General features: G+C 36.5%; 4 protein-coding genes and 1 long non-coding RNA gene across 5 annotated transcripts; 1 reads left to right on the top strand and 4 right to left on the bottom strand.

Annotated features, from left to right (window-relative positions):
• Positions 1–39: 39 nt before the first annotated feature.
• On the bottom strand, positions 40–1,684 carry LOC122593735 (probable serine/threonine-protein kinase PBL3). Its single transcript, XM_043766180.1, has 4 exons — positions 1,553–1,684; positions 1,165–1,301; positions 640–739; positions 40–363 (listed from the first exon to the last, which is right to left on the bottom strand). Exons 1-4 carry the CDS (start codon positions 1,674–1,676, stop codon positions 158–160), a joined length of 567 nt encoding a protein of 188 aa, XP_043622115.1. The 5' UTR covers positions 1,677–1,684; the 3' UTR covers positions 40–157.
• Positions 1,684–3,367, bottom strand: LOC122591544 (receptor-like protein kinase FERONIA). Its single transcript, XM_043763807.1, has 3 exons — positions 2,233–3,367; positions 1,853–2,142; positions 1,684–1,752 (listed from the first exon to the last, which is right to left on the bottom strand). The coding sequence occupies exons 1-3, from the start codon at positions 3,278–3,280 to the stop codon at positions 1,684–1,686; spliced, it is 1,407 nt and encodes a 468-aa protein (XP_043619742.1). The 5' UTR covers positions 3,281–3,367.
• Positions 3,368–4,344: 977 nt separating this feature from the next.
• Positions 4,345–14,985, bottom strand: LOC122590857 (codeine O-demethylase-like). Its single transcript, XM_043763034.1, has 4 exons — positions 14,609–14,985; positions 6,834–7,081; positions 6,122–6,449; positions 4,345–4,825 (listed from the first exon to the last, which is right to left on the bottom strand). The coding sequence occupies exons 1-4, from the start codon at positions 14,834–14,836 to the stop codon at positions 4,589–4,591; spliced, it is 1,041 nt and encodes a 346-aa protein (XP_043618969.1). The 5' UTR covers positions 14,837–14,985; the 3' UTR covers positions 4,345–4,588.
• LOC122590858 lies at positions 6,912–7,590 on the top strand. The gene is made up of 2 exons (XR_006322617.1): positions 6,912–6,985; positions 7,247–7,590. It is a non-coding gene; the product is annotated as an uncharacterized LOC122590858 (long non-coding RNA).
• Positions 14,986–15,115: 130 nt separating the features above from the next.
• Positions 15,116–18,704, bottom strand: LOC122594259 (codeine O-demethylase-like). Its single transcript, XM_043766734.1, has 4 exons — positions 18,474–18,704; positions 17,084–17,331; positions 16,338–16,662; positions 15,116–15,649 (listed from the first exon to the last, which is right to left on the bottom strand). Exons 1-4 carry the CDS (start codon positions 18,702–18,704, stop codon positions 15,410–15,412), a joined length of 1,044 nt encoding a protein of 347 aa, XP_043622669.1. The 3' UTR covers positions 15,116–15,409.
• Positions 18,705–22,211: the final 3,507 nt, after the last annotated feature.

Raw genomic sequence — 22,211 nt, 5'->3', positions numbered from 1 at the left:
AAAAAGTTCTAACCAAGAAAGAAACTGGTCAAATGGGTAGATCAAAGTCAAATAGTATACTGGTTGTACATTCACAAATTGTTACACTAACACACGTGAGTCTTAGCACCGGCATAGAAAAATCAAACTATACAATCTTAGAGCAAGCCAAAAATGATCAGTTTCGACAAGTACGATCCTTTTCCGTAATGTTGTCATCCACTTCTAGCTTTTCCAGCATTTTTGTTAAACCAAGGCGGATATCTGAGCCAAAGAGCATCTGTTTGCTTATCACCTGGTCATCATATCCGATCTGTAGAACCGATAGCAACTCTTGCAACACAACTCCATGATCGAAGTTAGCATCCTTTGGTTCACAAGGATCTAGCCAATAGAGTTATATCAGAACAATGTTATAAGAATAGAATAAATCACCACACAAACATTTCCTTCCTGTTTGGCATATATCAGTTTCCGGACAAAATGTGGCCACAAATCCAAGACACCGCCCAGATTTTCTAACATGAAAGACATGCCATTCATCAAAATGACCGCTTAGTCAATTTTTGAGGCACACATTTGTCACCTAAGTAATTGACTGATGAAACGTTTGTATTTTTGGTACTACCATACAGTAACCGATCCAGAGATCCAACTTACTTCGCCACGGATGGTAATAGCATTCGAGGCTGTGATCTTCAAGCGTATGACCATGTACTAATTTCCGCACATCAAAATCTGAAAGCTTTGCATTAAAATCCTGCAGATTATAAGCAAATATTTAAAGCACAATCACGAAATGGATCTTATTCCATATTGTTTATGCTTCACAAGAAAATCGATTGTGAAGGAAACTGGAAAAATAATACAATTAAATAACAAGCCGTTAGGCAATCTATACTGAACAGCCTCCCAACCAAACATGGTTATCCTTTTCTAACAGTTGTGTTTAAAAAACAAGCCAAAAAAACAAAAGTAAACACCCCAAACGCTGTTATATTTTCAGTACTCCGGCCCATTTTCAGTCCAACCAGGAAAGCCCGAGCCTGGGTTAGCCCGAACCCGTACAATCCATTACCGGTCTGATCCGCGGGTTATATTTATATCGTTTTTGGGGTTTTAGGTCCGTTCTCATCCCTACTCTACGCTTTACTAGTACTTGGTTCCGTTAAAGAGCAGGCGTACCTTGTCGAGCAATATATTGTGCATCTCAAACAGCCACTTGCTGGTTTTTTCCTGTGTATTGTGCAAGAAATCAAGGCCTCGAGCAACTCCAACTGCTATTTTTATCTTTGTCACCAATGGAAGTTTTTCTGCAGCTCCTATAACAACATAAAGAGACTTTTATTGATCAATTTGCATCATTTCATTCATAATTCAAATAATAGCTACCCGTTTCATCCCATTATAATTTCGCTTCTTTAAGAGGTTTCGAAAATTTCCCATTACAAAACATTTTTTAAAAAAGGATTACATACAACCTTTAATTAGATGAAACAAGTTAACTTATGCACCGACGATATTGTATACAGAAAAATGTAACTGGGATGGAGGTGTATCTGTAGTTCTGTACCATGAAGCAAGTGACCTTCTAAGCTTCCATTCTCACTGAACTCGTGCACAAGGAGGAGCTCTTTGCCTCTCAAGCAATAACCGATGAGCCTAACAAGGTTGGGATGATCCATTTCTTCCAACATTTTCAAATCAAACTGCGTTATGGATGCACAGATAAACGTTCACTAGCTTGATAATTGTTAACCAGATATAAATGTCCTAAGATTAACAAATTGTCAAATTGCATAAAATAACACGAATTGCATATATATGACAAATTATACATATGACATAGTAGAAAGTGATGAAAGGTGTATACCTTGTTCTTGTCAAGATTTCCACAGTAACAATGATGGAGCCTTTTAACGGAAACCGCCAATGCAACACCAGGGACAGATGGAGCGTATGTCTTCTTATCGATCCAACCTGTAAAAACCCAAGCTGAAGTTGAAGGCCGACCCCTTCTCATTTGAGTATGAAAGTTGTTAGTAGCGTGCTTCAATTCCTTGTATGAGAAGACTTTTAAGCCTTTTGACATAGTTTGATCACCACCATCACGCATTTTATTACAGTCATCTTTATCCATGGGCATTGAGCCATGACTATGACCTTAAGAAATAGATATGAAATATATAAAGAAGATGGTCAATGTAAGCAGCATAGTAACACACGAAAACTTCATATAGAATTCATGCGTACCAGAGTTTTCTTTAAGTGGGGAAATGAAATACTTCTGCATCTTCCGAGTGATTCCTATTATACCTGCTGGTGATGCAGAATTGTCAAATTTCTCCTGTAACGTCTGTGAAATCTGAAGACTGAAAACAACCTCAGCCATGGTAGGGCGTTCTTTAGCACGACTATGCAAACATCTGTAAGCAATATGTGCATACTCCTTCAGACATTTAGAAGATATCTGTCCCTTGATATTCGGGTCAACAATCTGATCTAATTTATGCTCTTTGATGCATAGTTTAGCCCACCTGGACAAACTACATTGTTCTTCGTTAAGACTCATATCAACTGCACGTCTCCCGGAGAGCAATTCAAACATCACGACCCCAAACGCGTAAACATCTGATTTCCTTGTTAAACGTCCAGTTAGAAAGTAGTCAGGATCGATGTACCCAAATGTACCTCTAACACCGGTGTTGACATAAGAAGTAGGTTGATTAATTGGGCCTATTTTGGACAGACCAAAATCTGAAATCTTGGCATCCAAATTCTCATCTAACAGAATATTGGAGCTTTTAACATCACGATGGATTACTCCGTGTTGGGTACCTGAGCCTGTATGAAGATATTCCAATCCACGTGCAGCACCTATGCTTATCTTAAGCCGTTGGACCCAAGTCAATGGTACATGAGATGTAAAGAGATGAAAGTCAACGGTTTGACGGGGCATATACTCGTAAACAAGGATTTTCTCTATACTATCATTACAATAAGCGATCAAAGATACCAAATTACAATGCCTCAACTTAGAAAGCATCTCTATTTCTGCCCTAAACTCAGCTGCCCCTTGATTTGACATTATATCCAACCGTTTGATGGCAACATCAATAGTACCCGACCCATGATCAATATTACCTCTGTATACTTTACCAAAGCCTCCAAGCCCAATAACAACTCCATCATCAAAATCATGGGTTGTTGATCGAATCGTGGTCAAAGAAACCTGACGACATAGTTGTTCAGATGAAGATAATGAGAAGCTGGTTTCTTCACCAACCGAAGAACATGTCATATTTTGGATATAGATTTAACGGTATAAACTGAGCCTTTTGAGAAGATTTATAATTAGTTGGAGACTTGCCTGTCAATACGATAAACCTTTAAGAATATATATATAAAAATAGACTTTAACATAGGTTGAAATAGGACTTCCATATCTAGAAGAAACTTTTATCATATGTTCAAACAAAGAAAAGTCTACTTCTGGTCTCTCCTTACGTATAAAACTAGACTATTGAATATTGTTCTAGAGGGTACAAATATGTAAGCTTTCACTTTGCATACATACTCCTTTGTAACATCATTAGTCCATTACATACAAGAATCAATATGCAAAGTCCTATGTGCGTTGACTAAACACAAAAACTCGAAGATACCACCATATATCTTCCAAAGAAGGTGTAGATTGATGGAGATACCCTTGACTCCTCCCTTGGCACAGTGACGCACGCTGAAGGCAGGGCTTGAACCCAAGACCTGGCGATCTTCCAAAAGTCTCTCAACTGGACCCAATGTGTTTTGTGAGTGTAGGTACCACTTGAGCAATGAAGATGGTTCAATACTTATGATAAGAGTAATTGTAATTATACATCTAAAAGATATCAAATCAAGTAATACACACACAAAAATCGTAGACTTTTTAAGCTGACTTTTGCAGTTGACAACTGAATGATGTTTGTGTCATATACCTTGGTTACATCTATTGGGTGGTAGGCTGCTTGCTTGATCTCCAAGAAACACTGCCAATTTTGAAGAGTTCATGCCCTTTAACTTAAGTGGTGGTTTTGTTGACTGGGTCAGTTGGGCTGGGTCCTGGATCACTGGTGAGTTGGGCTTGCTGGGTTGGGTCGACTATGACATGGGTCATATCAATATCAGAGTATTAAATATGCAGAGAGGTAAAGTGATTAATAAATAGGATAATGGCATACGAATGTAACCACTTATGACCAAATGGTTATGTAATGTAGTGACTTATTCAGGTGGCTATGTCACTACATTACATAACCATTTGTTCATAGGTGGTTACATTTGTATGCCATAAACCCTTAATAATTCAGTTCAAATTTCTTCACGTAAAATTAAATTTTTCCTAATTTTATTAACTTTTAAGACAAATCACTATTTGATACAAACATTGAAGTCTGAAATTAAAGTCAAAACTAAAAGAAGTCTAACTTTCTGCAACTTTAGTTGAAACTTGTTTATATGTTTTTTTCTTCTCTTGCTACAATCAAGAAAACCAACCACCTGAAAGATGTATCAGGCTTAAACAAATAAAGATTTCAGAGCCCTTTAAGAGACCAGCTTCTGAACGTAGTTAAATTTTGCAAGCATCGATTGCTCTCCTACCTTGCTGGTAATTCTTGAAAAAGAAGTCGAGAGTAAATGTCACATTTTTGTATAGCCTAGGTGTTTCTTCAGTGATGAGCCCTTCAACGGGTCCAATGTCCTTTTCAGTTTGAGGCATGCAGAACATGGCTACTGTCATCCTTTCGTTGTGTGAGTTTACTGACACTCTATGCACCGGGCTCTTGAATATCCCATTACTCATTACCTGCACAATTTAATACCATCCCATTGATCAAATATTTGTTCACTAAAGTAGGGGCAAGAGCAAGATGTATGCTCTAACGAAAAGTAGCAAACAATTAGGATGTTTGTCGTACATCTGGGCCTGCCGTAGAAATAAGATTCTGACAATTTCACCATAATTCACAACAGATATAATAAAAAAAAGGGATTAGTTTCCTGGAATGTAACTATCTTTGACCGAATGTCTATAGTAGGAAAAAACTAAAGTTATGTGTATTGTATGTAAGCAACTTGAAAAAATGTTTATTGTATGTAAGAAAACACACGTGGCAACCATATACAGGTGCCACTTGTCAGATTTTAATTGGTTGAAATGAAATTCTTACATACAATAAACATTATTTCAAAGTTGTTTACATACAATACACACAACTTTAGTTATTTCCTACTATAGACATTCGTTCAAAGTTTCTTACATTCGAGGAAACTAATCCCTAAAAAAAAACCATAGTAAAAATCTCGGACAACTAAGCTTTATAGTCAACCCTAAAAAGAACTGTTACTATCCACTGAACATTTAAGCCTTACTGGGCACAATAGCAGGTCTGTTGCCTGATATATACCCTATACACAGATCTTGTAGCCTGTTTTGACTTCAAAGTCAGACTAAATAGTTTCCATTTGATTTCACCTCAATAGAGTAATTGGGAAATAATTTATCACCAATTTGGAGGTGTTCTGATGTCCTCACAAGAGGTCACAAGTTTCAATTCCTCTAGGTAAAGATATTGCGGGTGACAAGAAAAGGGGTTCAGAAACGGTCACAGGTATACCCTACTTAGGTCGCAAATTTCTGAGTCAACGAATCGCCTCACCGAGTAACCAGAACAGGTTTAACCTTTTCCAATTACCCGTTTGAGTTATTGACTGAATGAGTCAAATTTGATTGTATTTTACTTGCAGATTCCAAAGTTTAAAAGTCGCGGTAGAAAAGTATAACGTTATTGTGATAATACGTTTGTGTACTATATTAAATATAATAATGATCTACATGATAATGAATGGACAGAAAAGGTCTTTAAGGGTCAACCTTAACACCATATTTTGAAATCTGACCTACACTATATGTTGTTACCTGAACTAAAGCTAACATATTTTAGCCACTTAAACTTCTCGCCTAATCTAATCAAACTTCAATGACTCAAAACAAGAGCTAATGACTTTCCATAACACTATGTAATATTGATATACAAAAAAATCTATATGGTCAAGCAAGACCGAATTAAAGTTATCACATGCAAGCATGTAATATGATTACCTCTATTTGATCACCAACATTGATGGTTAGAGCATCATGAACAATTGGAACTCTAAACCACTGATTATCTTTCAAAATATCAAGACCTTCAACCTCTTTGTCTTGCAAAAGAACTGTGATGGCCGAACCATCAGCATGTGCTTTAACTCCCAACACTTTTTCCGGCCATGGACAAGGAGGGTAGTAGTTAAATCTTGCTTGCATCTTGGCAGTTGTCCCATATTGGTTCAAAAAGCAATCTTCCCCCAAATGCAATGATCTAGCCAGGGCCTTAAGGACAATTTCATTTATCAACTCTACTTTGGAGCTATATTCATCAAGAACTTCCCTGTGACATCACAATTTTATAATAAGTCATGCTATGGGTGCATTTTGATTAAATCGTAACAGGAATGTAGCCCGAGTTGTCAAAGAGCTCAATCCACCAAAGTTCTCCAATTATGCGACTATCTAGTTCGCGGTCTAAAGAATGAAAAAATCGGTATAATGATTACTTAACTTCATGTTTTGTTTTTTTTCCTTTTCCCTTTCTGCTAAACCAAAAGACGTACAGTACACAGTGTAGTGCCAACAGTAGACAAAATTCTGTAATTAACACAGTTTCGAGTGCTAAAAGTATGTGAAATGTTATTCATGTCTCACTACAATAATGCGAATACTATTAGAAAGATGTAAACTGATGATTTGGTTATGTGATATCTAAAAGGTTTACCTAAAGTGACTTGGACTTTGAGGCCAAAACTGAAGTCGTCGTTGGTCTCGTGGAAGAGCAGTGAGATAAAGCCTATCAGTCCAGTCAAGAGTCTGGTGATCTGAGAGAACCATATCATTCCCATAGCCTTCAACATCATTTTCTTCTCTCAGGTATTTTCTCTTCTCCCCTGCAGGTAATTTGAAGAAGAGTCTGGTGATTTCGTGAACCTTCTCCAAAAATGAACTGTTGATTCCATGGTTAATTGCCTGAAGTTCAATCACATTTCATAAGAACTTCTAACATACACAAGCAAGAAAACTCTAAAAGGATTCAGTAAAAATGCTCACTAAAACTAATATACATAGGACATCAGATATTCAGATTAGTACGGTTTTCCAAAAGTAAAACTGACTTCTGTCCATTTTTCTCAGGGTGATTCTTGATTGAAAGGTTAATTGCATCAACGTATAACATATTCCATACGGTTGCAAAACGCAGACAGTGCTGGGAAGCCCAAGCCTACCATCTTCAGTTCGGGAAAACCCGCAGCCTGAAGGCCCGATAAAAGCCGGCGTATATTAGAACTGGTGACCTATGGCCAACCAATCCATTCCATCAGTGCCCCCAACCAATACGCCAAATTGGTGGTGGTTCTAGACCGTTAAACTATAATAGGGAAAATCCCAAATATAGTCACATGAATTTCCTAACTATAAAAATGTGAAATGATTGTGAACAAAGAAGGATTATTGGCTTATAAAACACAATTACTTAAGATAAGTTTGAACTATAAATAACAAATTAACAAAGAGTTCTAAATGAAGAACCAATATATCATGTAAATGAATACTTCCTTTTTCTGTTCAATATTGAATTTATTCAAAACAATGAATACTAGACGGGTGCCCGCGCGATCGGCGCCGATGGTGGTAGCCACAACAGTGTGGTGACGGGGCGATGGCAGCGGCGATGTGCAGCGGTAGTGGTGGCGTGATAGTGAATGTAATTAAATTAATTGATGTAAGAGGGGTTGATATGGTTATTGAAGGGTTGGAGGAGTTATCCTCTAAGTTATTTCATTAAGGTATTATAGGTATATAGGTGAACATGTTTAAATTAGTGAATAAAGAAGATGGGTAATATGGTCATTTCAAAGTGTTAATTATTTAAAAAGGGGGGGCACCTTGCTTTATATAGTACTATAGATATAGATATAGATAGACGAATGCCCGCGCTGTAGCAATGACGGTGTGGTGACGGCGGCAATGGCAACGGCGATGTGCAGCGGTGGTGGTGGCGTGATAATGAATGTAATTAAATTAATAGATGTAAGAGGGCTTAATACGGTTATTCAAGGGTTGAAGTATCTATGTTGTAAGTTATTTTATTCGGGGTATTATAGGTATCTAGATGAAGATGTTTAAATTAGTTAATAAAGAAAATGGGTAATATGGTCATTTCAAAGTCTTAATTATAAAAAGAGTTAATTGCAGGATTCGTCCATGTGGTTAACCCATTTTCTTGGATTACATCGCTGTTCAAGATTTTTAGCCAAATACGTCCAAACTATTCAACTTCATTGCACATTACATCCCTGTGCCTAATGGCGTTAGGTTTTCTCCGTTAAAACGAGTCACGTGATTCACATGTGAGGTCAGTTCCGTCTTTTCTCCCCAGAACCATACCTGTCCCCCTTTTTGGCTTTTCCTCTTTCCCTTTTCTCTTTCTTGTACCGCTTTATGTATCTGACATTACTATCTAATATCTATCTATATCTATATATAAATAAACACATATACATAAAACATAAAACATAAAACCCTTTAATTAAAAGATTGAAACTTGATTATATATAGATATGTATGTCTGCATTTCTACACCAAAATCCCCATCACCGTCTTCCGCTTTCCTTTCTTCCCGTGATTCTCCGCCACCCATCACCACTGCTCCACCATATGGACCTTTCATCTTTGTACCAAAAACCAATCCAACCACAAAACTTTTCGTCTCCTACCAAGATTCAAGAATGCATCCGGACAACACCTCTCACCACTATCATCAAGATCCAACCACCATCCGACCTCCACTAACATCAATATCTGCCATCGAACCACTGTCACCATTAATAATAGATTGATAGATAGAAAGATATTTAAATAAATAGAGGTGGGTGTTAGGAACAGGTTGCACAGTGGAAGCAAAACAAAAAAATAAATAAAGAACACGAGAATTAACGTGGTATCTCACACAATGTGTGTGAACTAATCCACGGCTGCAACTAAGGTTTTTTATTAGCTCAGTACAAAAATTACAATGCATAGGTTAGGATATATATAGAGAATAGTCTAGGGTTCTTGCTTGGTGAAAAAGGAAACCTAATGGGCTTCCTAAACAGCCAACTAAAACAGGCCCTAAGCTACAAAGCCCAAGGCCTTCACAAAACCTGACAATCTCCCACTTGAAGGCCTTGCAGAAAACAAATCACCAACAAATACACGGCAATCCATGACCCATGAATCCACACTGCTTTCAACACACATCATCAAGACATCATCTTCGGAGTCGCTTGCTGTTGTAGTGTTCAATCCATCAGAATTCTTTTTCGAAGAATTCTTATTCGGACATTGACTCCTGTAATGTCCAGTATCGTTGCAGTCCCAACATCGCACACTCGGACGAGCCCTAGACGAGCTCCTGCCCTGACCCTTGCTGCTCCCACTATCTCTGCTATTATTTCTTCCCCTGCCAACATGTAACAAATGAGAAGAAGACCCACCCTGTGCACTTCTTCGGCAAATGTCTTCACCCAGTACCAAGTCGCAAATCTTTTCAAAAGTCATCCCGTTAGCTCCCACCGAGCTTGTAACAGCAGTTACATTCCCGGACCAACTATCATGCAGTGAAGATAGCAATAGTACAACCTTGGTCTCTTCATCGAAATTCGTTCCCACAGATGACAATCTGGACAGAATAGAATTCAGATTGTTTATGTGCACGGTAACTGAGCTCCCCTCCTTCATTCTCATATTAAACAACTCTCTCATCAGGAATACCTTATTAGCACCGGACGGTTTCTCATACATATTTGACAACGCCGACATCATACCACTCATACCACTCATACCACTGGCAGTAGTTTCAGACATGATGTTGTAAGCCACGTTTCTCGTCAAACTCAGTGTAATAACCCCTCTGGCTTTCTTATCTTTTGTATCCCACAGAGCTGCCTGTTCTTCATTCATCTTCTCCGGTTTCTTACCAAGAACCATGTCCAGATCCTTTTGACCAAGTAATGCTTCAATCTGCATTTTCCACCAACTATAATCCGAACCGTCAAACTTTTCAATCACAAATTTTCCATCTTCAGCCATAACGACAAACGAAGAATAGATAACCAAAGTTATCCGGCTTCAACTTAGTTGATAAACACCCGTCAACAAGAATCAAACAAGAAAAATAAAACCAATTACAACAACCTTATATCTTCCAATCAATCAATCAACACCAAAATCCGCAAAATTCAGAAACCCTAATCGCAAACACCGAACGAAATTCAAACAAATACAACCTAACAGAATACCTCAATCGGAATATTTGAACAGACTATTCAGATCCGAAGCAATCAAAAGGTGTCGGCGGCTGGTGGTGATGGGAGCAGGTGGAACAGCGGCAAAACACAGCCGCAAACCAAACCCTAGAATCTGATTGAGTCAAGAAGAATCAGCAGCGGCAGTTCCAACAGGAATTAACAACGAACAGCGGCAGCAGAAGGCTGCAAACAGCAGCAAAACAGCAGTGAACAGCTGCAATCACAACAAATTAGCGGTGAGCAGCAGCAATCAGCAGCTGATCAACAGCAGCAGCAAGAAACAGCAGTAAATCAGCAGGCACAGATCCGAAAATAACAGCAGGTCGGCGGCTGTAGAAAAACCAGCGAACAAGGGAATAGAACAGAACCCTAATCGTGACACATACAGCAGCCACGAGCAAAAAAAAAGAGAGTCGAATCAAACCTAGCTCTGATGCCACTTGTTAGGAACAGGTTGCACAGCAGAAGCAAAACAGAAAAATAAATAAAGAACACGAGAATTAACGTGGTATCTCACACAATGTGTGTGAACTAATCCACGGCTGCAACTAGGGTTTTTTATTAGCTCAGTACAAAAATTAGAATGCATAGGCTAGGATATATATAGAGAATAGTCTAGGGTTCTTGCTTGGTGAACAAGGAAACCCAATGGGCTTCCTAAACAGCCAACTAAAACAGGCCCTAAGCTACAAAGCCCAAGGCCTTCACAAAACCTGACAGTTGGATGGGTTTGATGGTGGTGATGGCAGGGATGGTGGTTACCGGTGACTTTCTGCCGATGTCTCTTTTGACGACGACTAAGAATGACTTGTAATTTATGCCACTAAACTTGTACTTATCAGTGATGTTGTTTTTTTTATTTCTTCTCCCTATTTCAAAAATTGAAGATTCCAATCATAAAGCTTGTTCGACTAAGATATATATGTATATATATAAATCATCCATGTGGTAAGTATAGATTTGGTATGAATCTAATACTAGATCGAGTGGTTGTTGGGTTTTGTGCTTTAACTTTTGTATGGTATAGATTTTGTATAGATCAATTTTGTGTAGTATAGATTTCGTACGGATCGAGTGGTTGTTGGCTTGTTGCTTCAATATTTGAGTGTTGCTTCAAAAGTCTGTGATATAGATATAAATTTGAATTACGTGGTATAAATGTGTGTATGTATGAACGTAGATTTGTATTATTGTTTCATCAGATTGAAAGGGGAAGAAAAAAAACAATGGAACTATGAAAGCCTGATAAGGAAGACATGTGAGGTTAAAAGACCAAAATGCCCTCATGTGAGGGTCACGTGTTGAGGTTTGACGGGAAAAAATAGACGGAAACCGATTAAGGGATGTAATGTGCAACAAAACTATATAGTGTGGATGTATTTGGCTAAAAATCTTAAGCAGGGATGTAATCCATGAAAATGGGTAAACCACAGGGATGAATCCTGCAATTAACTCTTATAAAAAAAAAAGGGGCACTTTGCTTAATATAGTAGTATAGATATAGATAGGGTTGGGATCATTTAAAAACTAAAATTTTCGTGAAAACTAGAAAACTGGCCAAAACACACCGCGATCTGAATTGAACACAATGTGTTTTTAATGTGTTTTTAGAAAACACATTGTGTTAAGTTCATATCACAGTGTGTTTCAACAGTTTTCTGATTTTCACGCGCTATAAAAAACGAACTATGATTTAAAACTTAACACAATGTGTTTTTAGAAAACACAATAAAAACACAGTGTTTTTAGAAAACACAATAAAAGCACATTGTGTTTGATTCAGATCACAGTGTGTTTTGGTCAGTTTTATAGTTTTCACATAAATTTTAGTTTTCAAACAAACATTTTACAGGATAGATATAGATTTATATATTGAATTCGCACTTAGAAATGCAATGCCTATTGTAAGATTCGATCTGACAACCACTTAGATTTAAGGAAATGAAATTGGTAAAGGTTAAATTCTAAGGGGGAGAGGAGTAGCAGCTGCATAGGTGGCGGGTTGGCCATGTCGCCGAAGGAACACTGCCGCCATCCCTGCGGTATGCCAACGGCTTGGAGGTGAACGGGCTAAAAGCCCTGCACGGCTTGGAAGAAAAAGAGACGTTGGGAGGTGGGGCCAACTTGATTTTGAACGTTTGAGGATTAAAAAATAATAATAATAAATTAATACCCCTTTGACCATTATAGCCGTTGGATGAAAAAAAAATAAAAATAAAACCCCTCATTTTATCTATAAATAAATCCTCCTTATTCTCAAACAACCACAACAAAAAAGCTATATATCTTCATACACAACAAAAATTGTTTGATTAATTTAAATGAAAAAGATGAAAAAATTAATTTGGGAGGGTTGAGAAGGTGATTAATGCCATTGAAAATGGTTGGGAGGGTTGAAAAGAAAAATTGAGTTGAGGTATTTGATTGGTAGGATTTGGGAGGGATGGAAAAAATCACTACACCACTCCTCCCCCCTTACTAACATAGTATCCGTATGGTACGAGACGAATACTTTTGTGTACTATTACCAATTCGTTTAGCATTCTACAATTGTATGGTTTATATACTTCAAGTTTATATACCTTTTTTATATGGGGATAATTATATAAGGCTGTTAGTACCTAAGTTTAAGCTTGAAACACTTACATATTCATTTTTTAATCCATAAAATCTATAAGGGCCAAACATTTATTCATTAAATAATCATTATTAAAAAATTAGTATGTGAAGGGTTCCACATCTAAGCTTAGATGTTAAACAGCTGTATATTCACTTTTCTAGTTTATATATACCCATATAGTATGTTTTATTTTCCCTTTGACAATCTATTTTCTTATATCGATTCATACACACACTTTTGCTAGAGGTCTATCTAAAAGCATCTAGTTACTTGGGTTGAGGCATGACTGTTTACATCCTACATTCTCATACCTCACCTTTAAAAGGATTGGTATTGTTGTTATTGTTATGAGGGAGTTTGACTTGGTACAAATATATAGATATAGATATATAGATATAGTGAAGGGATCAAGTGAGAACCAAAATAATGACGAGAACCACTGAAAAACCACCTTTAAGGGCTTAACTCTAATGTTGCATTCTTGAGTTTTTTTTTTTAAAGGAAAAGAAAAGAAAAGATAATGAACTTTACCTTTTTGCATTCTTGAGTTATTTTCACAAGAGAAAGGAAAGTGCAGGGAAGGAAAACTTATGGTTTTTTCATCCAAAAAGTTTCTGGCCATTTTTGGCCTGATTTGGATGGAAAAAGTTCTATGATTATCTCCTCACCCTTCAAACCAACAGCTCTCACACACAATCTCAAAATTTTCTCCATAATAGAGTTATTAAGATCTTGGATTCATGAAGGTATGCTTTCTTTTTGGGTGGTTCATAGGTGGGACGAGGTGGAAGGGCTGGTTGTAGGTGGTAGAAGGGGTTTAGGTGGTGCTTGTGTGGAAGGGGTGATTGCAGGTGATGGTTGCAGGTGGAAGGGGGTGTGATTGGAGGTGGTGGTTGCGTGGTGGACGTGACCAAGTTCTGATTATTTAGCTTTCTTTTCTTCAAGTTTCCTTCAAACTAGAGAATGTGTTTTTTTAAGTGTTATTCTATCCGTTCTTCCCCTATCCAATCTTCCCCTTTCTTTTCTTTTAATAAAAACTCGAGAATAAAGTGTTAGATTTAAGGGCTACGTCCGTGAGAACCACTAAAAAACCATCTCTTCCAACTTTCACCATTTCTTGGATCGCCGCCCATGAATTCCATACGATTCCAATATGCCTTTAGAACGGATAACGGCAAGGCCGTACCGTACCATACGTTTTCATCACGTAACCCTGATTCTTTTGTTTTTTAATGAGTTTTTATTAAAAAAAAAGTTAAAAAGATATAAAAACTTTCAAAATCAAAAATTAAAAAAGCACACCCAAATGAAGAAAAAAAAAAGAATCTAGTAATTCTCACAATTTTCATCCATATTTTGTTCTCACATTAACCCTACATGGAGACATATGGGAAAATGATGGGTAGTGTGGATTGTAAAGCATGAGTACTGCAAAGGAAAAAAAAAGTTGAAACAATTACATTTTATCACTTACACTTTATAAATAACCATAAATGCCCCTTGATTTTCAATGGTAAAAGTACCTAATTATGCATACTGCGGCTGTACGTAATATATTCCCTATATATATATATATATATATACCTGAAAGCATCCCCAGGTGGTGATAGCAGATTTAAGTGAGTCAAGTTCCACCGGTGATAATGATGTTAAGAGGCTGAAATCAATAACAGGAATCTGTGCGATTGGTAGGGAGGATGCATCCGTATTGTTGGTAACATGTCCACCACCGTATTCTTCATCTTGTTTACGTATGTATCTTTCTGGTATCTTGTTACAATTCCTTGCTATCTCTTGCACTTGTTTGTTCATTGTTTTTCCCTCTACTATTAATATTACAATTATTACTTTATTATTATTATTTATACTTAAAATACAACTGATCCTTAGTAATTGATAGATTGATTGCAACACGGGTCAAGGTGATATAGATGTATATACATAGATAGATAGATAGATAGAGATTGTAGACGTCAACTTTGAATTTTTAACTAGTGATAAAAGTCAACTCTAATGTACTGCCACAAAATATATAGTATAAAATGTATTGAGATCGAGGAAACGTTATCTTAAGAGAATATAAATCAAATATTTTAAAAATATTATTAAAGATACAGGATACAATAGGTGTTACAACCCACTTAAAACCACAAAAAGGCGTATTAGAGCCTCAAAGTCTTTGATACAAACATTTAAGTATGAAATGTGCAGTCTAAACATTTGCAAGTTCAGCTTGGTACTTATTTATATACAATCACAAGTATACTAACAACCAAACACACACACACACAAACACACTATGTAGGATAGGTTTCATCTTATTTTCAGGATACACACATAGCAAATTAGGAAACTTTAGATACAGAGGCCATCTTCTGAGCATTGTCATATCTTGTAAGTATCAATAGGTCTTCTATGATGCTGGTAATTCTCAAAATAGAAATCGAGAGTATATGTCGCATCCTTGTATAACCTTGGTGTTTCATCGGTGACGAGCTCTTCAACGGGTACAACAATATTTGTTTCAGTTTGAGGCATGCAGAACAATGCCAATGTCATCCTTTCTTTTTCTGAGTTTACTGACACTCTATGAACTGGGCTCTTAAATATCCCATTACTCATTATCTGCACATTTTATAATCAATCCAATGGTCAAAAACTTATTCACTTACCTAAGTGCGAGCTATATGATCTAAGGATTAGTATCCGGAAATACATGTAACTATGGACGAATATACATAGTGTGTAACAAACTTCAATCGTGTTTATTGTATGTACAGAAATCGATTTTTTCCCTGTCCAATTTATGTAATAAACCAGGCGCATAGTTTATTACACACAATGTACATTTGTACATAGTTTCTAACATTTTGGTCCACTAATTCTAAATGTCTAAATTAACAAAAATCAATTGGTAACAAGCGATAAAATCAATTGGACGGGTATGTTTGTTTTTTGGATGAAGAACGGTTTGTTTTGAAAACAAAACAGTAGTACATTTCAAATGGGTCAGCCTTGACAGCCCAGTATAATCCATGGTATAAATTTACCTGTTTCTGATCCAATCAATTATGTTGTCTTACTAAACCAGCCCAATTTGTCACCTCTACTAAAGCCAACATTTTTAGTAAGGCAGAATTGCTATTCTGACCCTTTCAAACTAAATAACTGACCCAAATTAGTTTTGCAATGGGATAATACCATATTTGAGCTTAAAAGTCAAAGTTTGAAAGAAACTTCAGTAATCAGAATAAGCTCTAGTGATTTAGGCAAGACTTTTGTCATCTTTCTAAAACAAAAATGCCTTAATTACCTCGATTTCATCACCAAAATTGATGGTTAGAGCATCAGGAACAATAGGAACTCTAAACCACTGATCATCTTTCAAAATTTCAAGACCTTCAACCTCTTTGTCTTGCAACAGAAATGTGATCACGGTAGCATCAGCATGTGGTTTGATTCCCAAGACCTTTGCGGGCCACGGACAAGGAGGGTAGTAGCTAAATCTTGCTTCCATCTTGCCTCTCCCATATTGTTTCAAAAAGCAATCTTCCTCCAAGTTTAATGATCTAGCTAGGGCCTTTTGTACAATCTCGTTCATCATATCTATTTTGGAGATATATTCGTCAAGAACTTCCCTGTGACATGACAATTGCTTAATTAGTAACTCCTACTACATGCTTGTTTGTAAAGTGATCCGTTATTACTTAACTTCATGGGTCTTTTTTCATCTCCATTTTCTATTAAACCAAAATATGTATAATACACATGCTTTACAAAAAAAATGTTATAGTAGGGCGTCTTGTCCCCAAAATCACATTGGATTCGCATCATGACCTCCCGGTAAGGTTTTTTTTATGCAAGTGAAATACCTTCACTTAATACGACCCACATGATTTGGGCATCTCTAAGGAGCGAACCCGCATCCCTCAACTTCACATGTGTGCCAAGTTGCATTGATAACAGATACCACTCCATGTATTGATGAATTAACTAATTATTTAATTGAAGTTTTATACGTTGATGATCTAGTTATGTGATATCTCGAAGGTCGTCTACCTGAAGTCACTTGGACTTTGAGGCCAAAATTCAAGCTTTCGTTGGTCATGTGGAAGAACAGTGAGATAAAGCCTATCAGTCCAGTCAATAGTCTGTTGATCAAAGTAAACCGTATCATTCCCGTAGCCTTCAACATCATTTTCTTCTCTCAGGCATTTTCTCTTCTCCTCTGCAGGTACTTTGAAGAAGAGTCTGGTGATTTCGTGAACTTTATCCAAAAACGAACTGTCAATTCCATGGTTGATTACCTGAAGTTCAATCACATTTCATTTGAATTTAGTTCACAAACACGAATTCCTTTTAAAGATTTAGTAAAAGCGGTTCATTAAGCTAAAGAAATGACGTACATATACATGACACTGTATAGTTTTGGTCAATGGGATGTGATCATTTCTTCTTGTCTTCGTGTCTCGTGTTGTACTCACTTGCATTTACAGATGTGTGAGTGGTTAAGTGCTATATCATAAATTTCATTGTTATTTACATTATATTATGTATTGATGGGTTGGATCCGTGGTTGGAGCCTTTGTCTCTGGAGATAAAGGTCATAGGTTTGATCCTCGTGCCGAGCAAGACTGAAGTTCTTTTTCTACCTTTGGTAGAACCTGAAAGCAGTTTCCCTACCTTTGGTAGGGGTAAGACTAACTTCCCTATACACCATTGAAGTTGGTATTGGGACCCAAAACCCGTGGCGTTGAGAGTTACTTTTTTATGTATTGGTAATACTATCCGTACCAATACTCTACCGACCAGGTACTCATCAAACTGTCTAGCATCGAAGCCAAAAAAGTCCAAACCATTTTCCTACTAAAACCTAAGAAAGAACGACATAAAGTAGAGTAGAAAAAAACTGATTTTTCTAGAAAATGAGTTATGTATTAGTTATTACCATGTTTGAGTATATACAACTTATTTCCTATCAATTATTGGTATATAGTTATTTATCAAATATCAATGGTTAGAAACATACTCATTATTATTATGAACAATAAAATTGTTACTTGATACATGGGAAGATTCTTGCGAGTACCCTTTTTATTACGAGAATCATAAGAACTTTAAAATTATGTTTATTAACTCACACTACGAGAATCATAAGAACTTTAAAATTATGTTTATTAACTCACACTAGACGGAATAGGTGAAGATCTCCTCAACTTAGGGGTCTAAGTATAAAATTATCTTTGCATTTTGACCCTTAATTTTCATTCAAGGTAACTCATTAGATGAAATAGCCTTTTCATTTTCAAACAAAATAAAAATGGAAAAGTTAATATCGTTTTTTAGAATTAAACACAACCGCCCCATGTTTTCACCCAGATCACTTAATTTTACCACTAGGCTACCACTCAGTTACGTAATCCAATATTTCAATTACAATTACGTATACCTGAAAACAGCCCCATGTAGTAACAGCTGATTTAAGCTTATCAAGTTCCACTTGAGATGATGAAGTTAAGAGACTGAATTCAACAACCGGAATCTCTGCAGTTGGTAGAGAGGATGCATTAGTGTTGGTAACATGTCGACCACCATATTCTTCATGTTGTTTACGTATGTATCTTTCAGGTATCTTGTTGTTACACTCCCTTGCTATTTCTTGTACTTGTTGGTTATTCATTGTTTAGAGTTTTATTGATGGATTCTTGATAAATGAATCGACATATATATAACACCGAGGCTGTAAATAAGCTGTTATAAGCACACAAGTCTAGGTGAGGTGATAGATATTATTATTATTATTATTATTATTTTTTAAGGTAGTAATGGGATTTGAACTCTCCACCTTCCCTGTAACAAATAACAATCAAGACATTTCATCTACGTTACATTATATGATAGATATTATCTTAACATCTGATTGATACCATCATGCTTGATTTGTGGTGAAAATTGTTTTACTGTTTGGCATCACTTCCTTATATGATTTGACACATTGACCCATTGACCAAAAACCTTCTCCCATTTGCACGCAATGAGAAGTGACATATAGGCTAAATGTTTTGATTAACTCAATTATAAAACAACTTTTACGATAAAAATAGGGATAAGTGCATCAAAATGTAATTAAATATGACCGAATGTCTATTTTAGGAACCAACTATTACTTTTGGATATTACATGGAAATAACTTGGTTAAAATGTATAAACTAGTAAATAACCGGATGTATGCTTATGTGTATCGGTTTCAATTAAAAAACAGAAACAGAAACAATTCCACATCAATTGAAACATGGTCCCAGGTTATATAACCCTAATTTTTCTACTTTTGTTTGTGATATTAATAATAATAAAAAACTTTACACTAGTAGATCCCCAAAACTTTATCGAAGGTTCAATTCAGGACTTTCCATTAGTCACCCATTGAATCATTGATACCAAACACAAGCTTTTAACAATAGATTAATAGCAATAGCAATTATAATAAAGCTTTAAGATTTCATTTTTCATCTCCTTGTTTTGATTCTGATTCTGGTTAATTTTCAGATTATGTTCCTTTATTGCTCAACCCAAATGAAGTTTGAATCAAACAAGTCACGGTGATTTTTGTGTAAAAGTTTCCAACAGATCGAAGTTTAAATCGAGAATCAAACAAGTAATGGCTTGGTCGGCATATGGTCTCCAACAACTTCTCCGATGACTGGAAAAGCTTTAATTAATACATACCCTTGTTTTTCAGATTTGATTCTTAACACAAATAGACCCAATCACCGGCGTCGTGGTTTCCGGCGCAGTCTTCTACCTTCGGCAACATCTTCACCACCACCGTCTTCAACCTCCGACTCTTCTTCATTAACTTCTTCCGACACCATCGGCACAACCGTCGGTCGATATATGTGTGTGTGTGTGTGTTTGAGTGTATGTAAATCTATGTAATTATAGATCAATATATGTGGCGGTGAAAAAGTTGGATTGTGTTGGCAACAATCTAGATTGATAATCTGATGGTTTTCTTCTATTCATTATTATCATCAACATTTTGTGGGTGTGTTTAATTGAGGGGAGTGTTATTTGTACCCAAAAGTCAAACTAGTTTCTGACAACTTTTTATTTTTGCAGGTTTTTGTTTTCTAAATTATTTCGTTGATCGATGCCAATGGACCAAGAAATCTGTCCTTTGTTGAAAGCTCATAGGGTAAGAAGAATTGAAAGGTAGGTTTTGTCAGTGATTAAATGGAAAATTTAGGATTTTCATTCTTTTTTAAATATCCTTTATTTTCTTATTCGTTTTTCACATATACAAGCTAAAACTACAGCCAACAGGGTTATTGTCACATTTTTTAATTTTTCAATTCTATTAAATACAAAACATGAAAAACTATTTCCTGGTTATCTTATATGCATCTTTCTTCTTTGTACTTTCAGGTTTTCAACAACTTGCTGGTTTCTTAATTAATAAAGCTAATTTCAATGTTAAAAAAAAAAGATACATTATAAATAGTGAATTAACACTATTATTTCCACAAAATAAATTAATAATAACATATTTCTGGTAAGCATCTGTTTTCCGGCAAAGCAACCTTTTTCCGGCGAAAAATCCGGCAAGTTTCTATTTTCCGGCGATATCAAACTTGATCTTTGTATATATATATATATAAATACATATTTTCCGGAAATCACCTGTCTAGCTGCCGACCCTCGACCACCTCCGGCCATCCTGAACCGCCGCCAGTTTCAGCAGCCACCACCAACCGCCGCCACTTTCATCAACCACCACCAACCACCGCGACCTTTAGATCTAAATCGCCACCCTTTCATCAACAACCACCAAACGCCGCCGCCACTTTCATCAACCACCAACCACCACCAACCACCGCGACCTTCATATCTAAACCGCCATACTTTCATAAACCACCACCAACCACCGCCACTTTCATCAACCACCACCAACCGCCGCCACTTTCATCAACCACCACCAACCACCGCGACCTTCAGATCTAAACCGCCACACTTTCATAAACCACCACCAAACGCAGCCACCAACCGCCGCCACTTTCGTCAACAACCACCAACTGCGGCCACTTTCATCAACCACCACCAAAGACCGCAACTTTCAAATCTAAACACCACCCTTTTTCAGATCGAACAACCACCACTTTTTGGGGGAGAGCAAGGTGGCGGCCGGAATTTTTTGGGGGAGAGAGGGTGGAGGCTTTTTTTTCTATGGGAGAAATGTTTTGTGTTTTTTAGGGTTAAAAAGTTATTATATATGGGGAATAGGAAGGTTTTTGTGGAAGACTTTTTTTTTTAGGGATTAAACTTTAGTACTTTTTTTTTTTTTTATGATCAATCTAACATTATTTCTATTTTTTTTAGCTAAAACATCAATCAAAATATTATTTTAAAATGGAGTTTTAATTTGTAAATAAAAAAATCAATCGAAGATCTTGAGGTGGTGTTTTGCAAATAAACAAAGGGATCAGTTTGGGTTTGGCTAAAAAAAAGGAATACATTTGACTGCCTTTGAAAACTTGGCTACTTATTTTACATAATAAACTCGTTTGTAGGTGTTCGGATCTCGTGAAGAATTAGTTGATTGGGTACAAAAGTTGGCATACTCACTTGGTGTTGTCATTGTAACAAAAAGGTCGAATCCAAGACCTTGTGGTTTCGTGTATAGGGTTATACTCAAATGTCAACGTGGCGGCAAATATCAATATAAGGATTCAAGTAAAGATACTGGCACCAGGCAAACTAATTGTCCATTCGAATTAGAAGGAAGATATTCAGATTAATATGATTGTTGGATCTTAAGGGTGATATGTGATGAACACAATCATCTGCGACTTTCCGCGGATAAATTTAATTATGTTGCAGATTTAACAAGAATGCATGTGCCACCACGTAATATTCTATCGCTACTTAAGAAGCGAAATTTAAGTAATGCGTCTACTCCCAGGACTATTTACAACGCACGCAATAAAATTCGCATGGTTGAGTATGGTGGAAAATCTCAAATGCAGGTTCTCATGTCCCTATTGCATTCTAACAATTATGTATACGAATTTACTACAACTGAGTCAAATGAGTTGGATAATTTATTTTTCGTTCATCCAACATCATTTGATATCTGGCGTGCATTTCCACATGTGTTGATTATCGATGCCACGTACAAAACAATTATGTA

This window comes from Erigeron canadensis, chromosome 3 (genome assembly GCF_010389155.1).
Source record: "Erigeron canadensis isolate Cc75 chromosome 3, C_canadensis_v1, whole genome shotgun sequence".
Taxonomy (NCBI): Eukaryota; Viridiplantae; Streptophyta; class Magnoliopsida; order Asterales; family Asteraceae; genus Erigeron; species Erigeron canadensis.
Note: the sequence above shows the minus strand (reverse complement) of the source record. Positions and strands in the feature narration are given on the sequence as shown.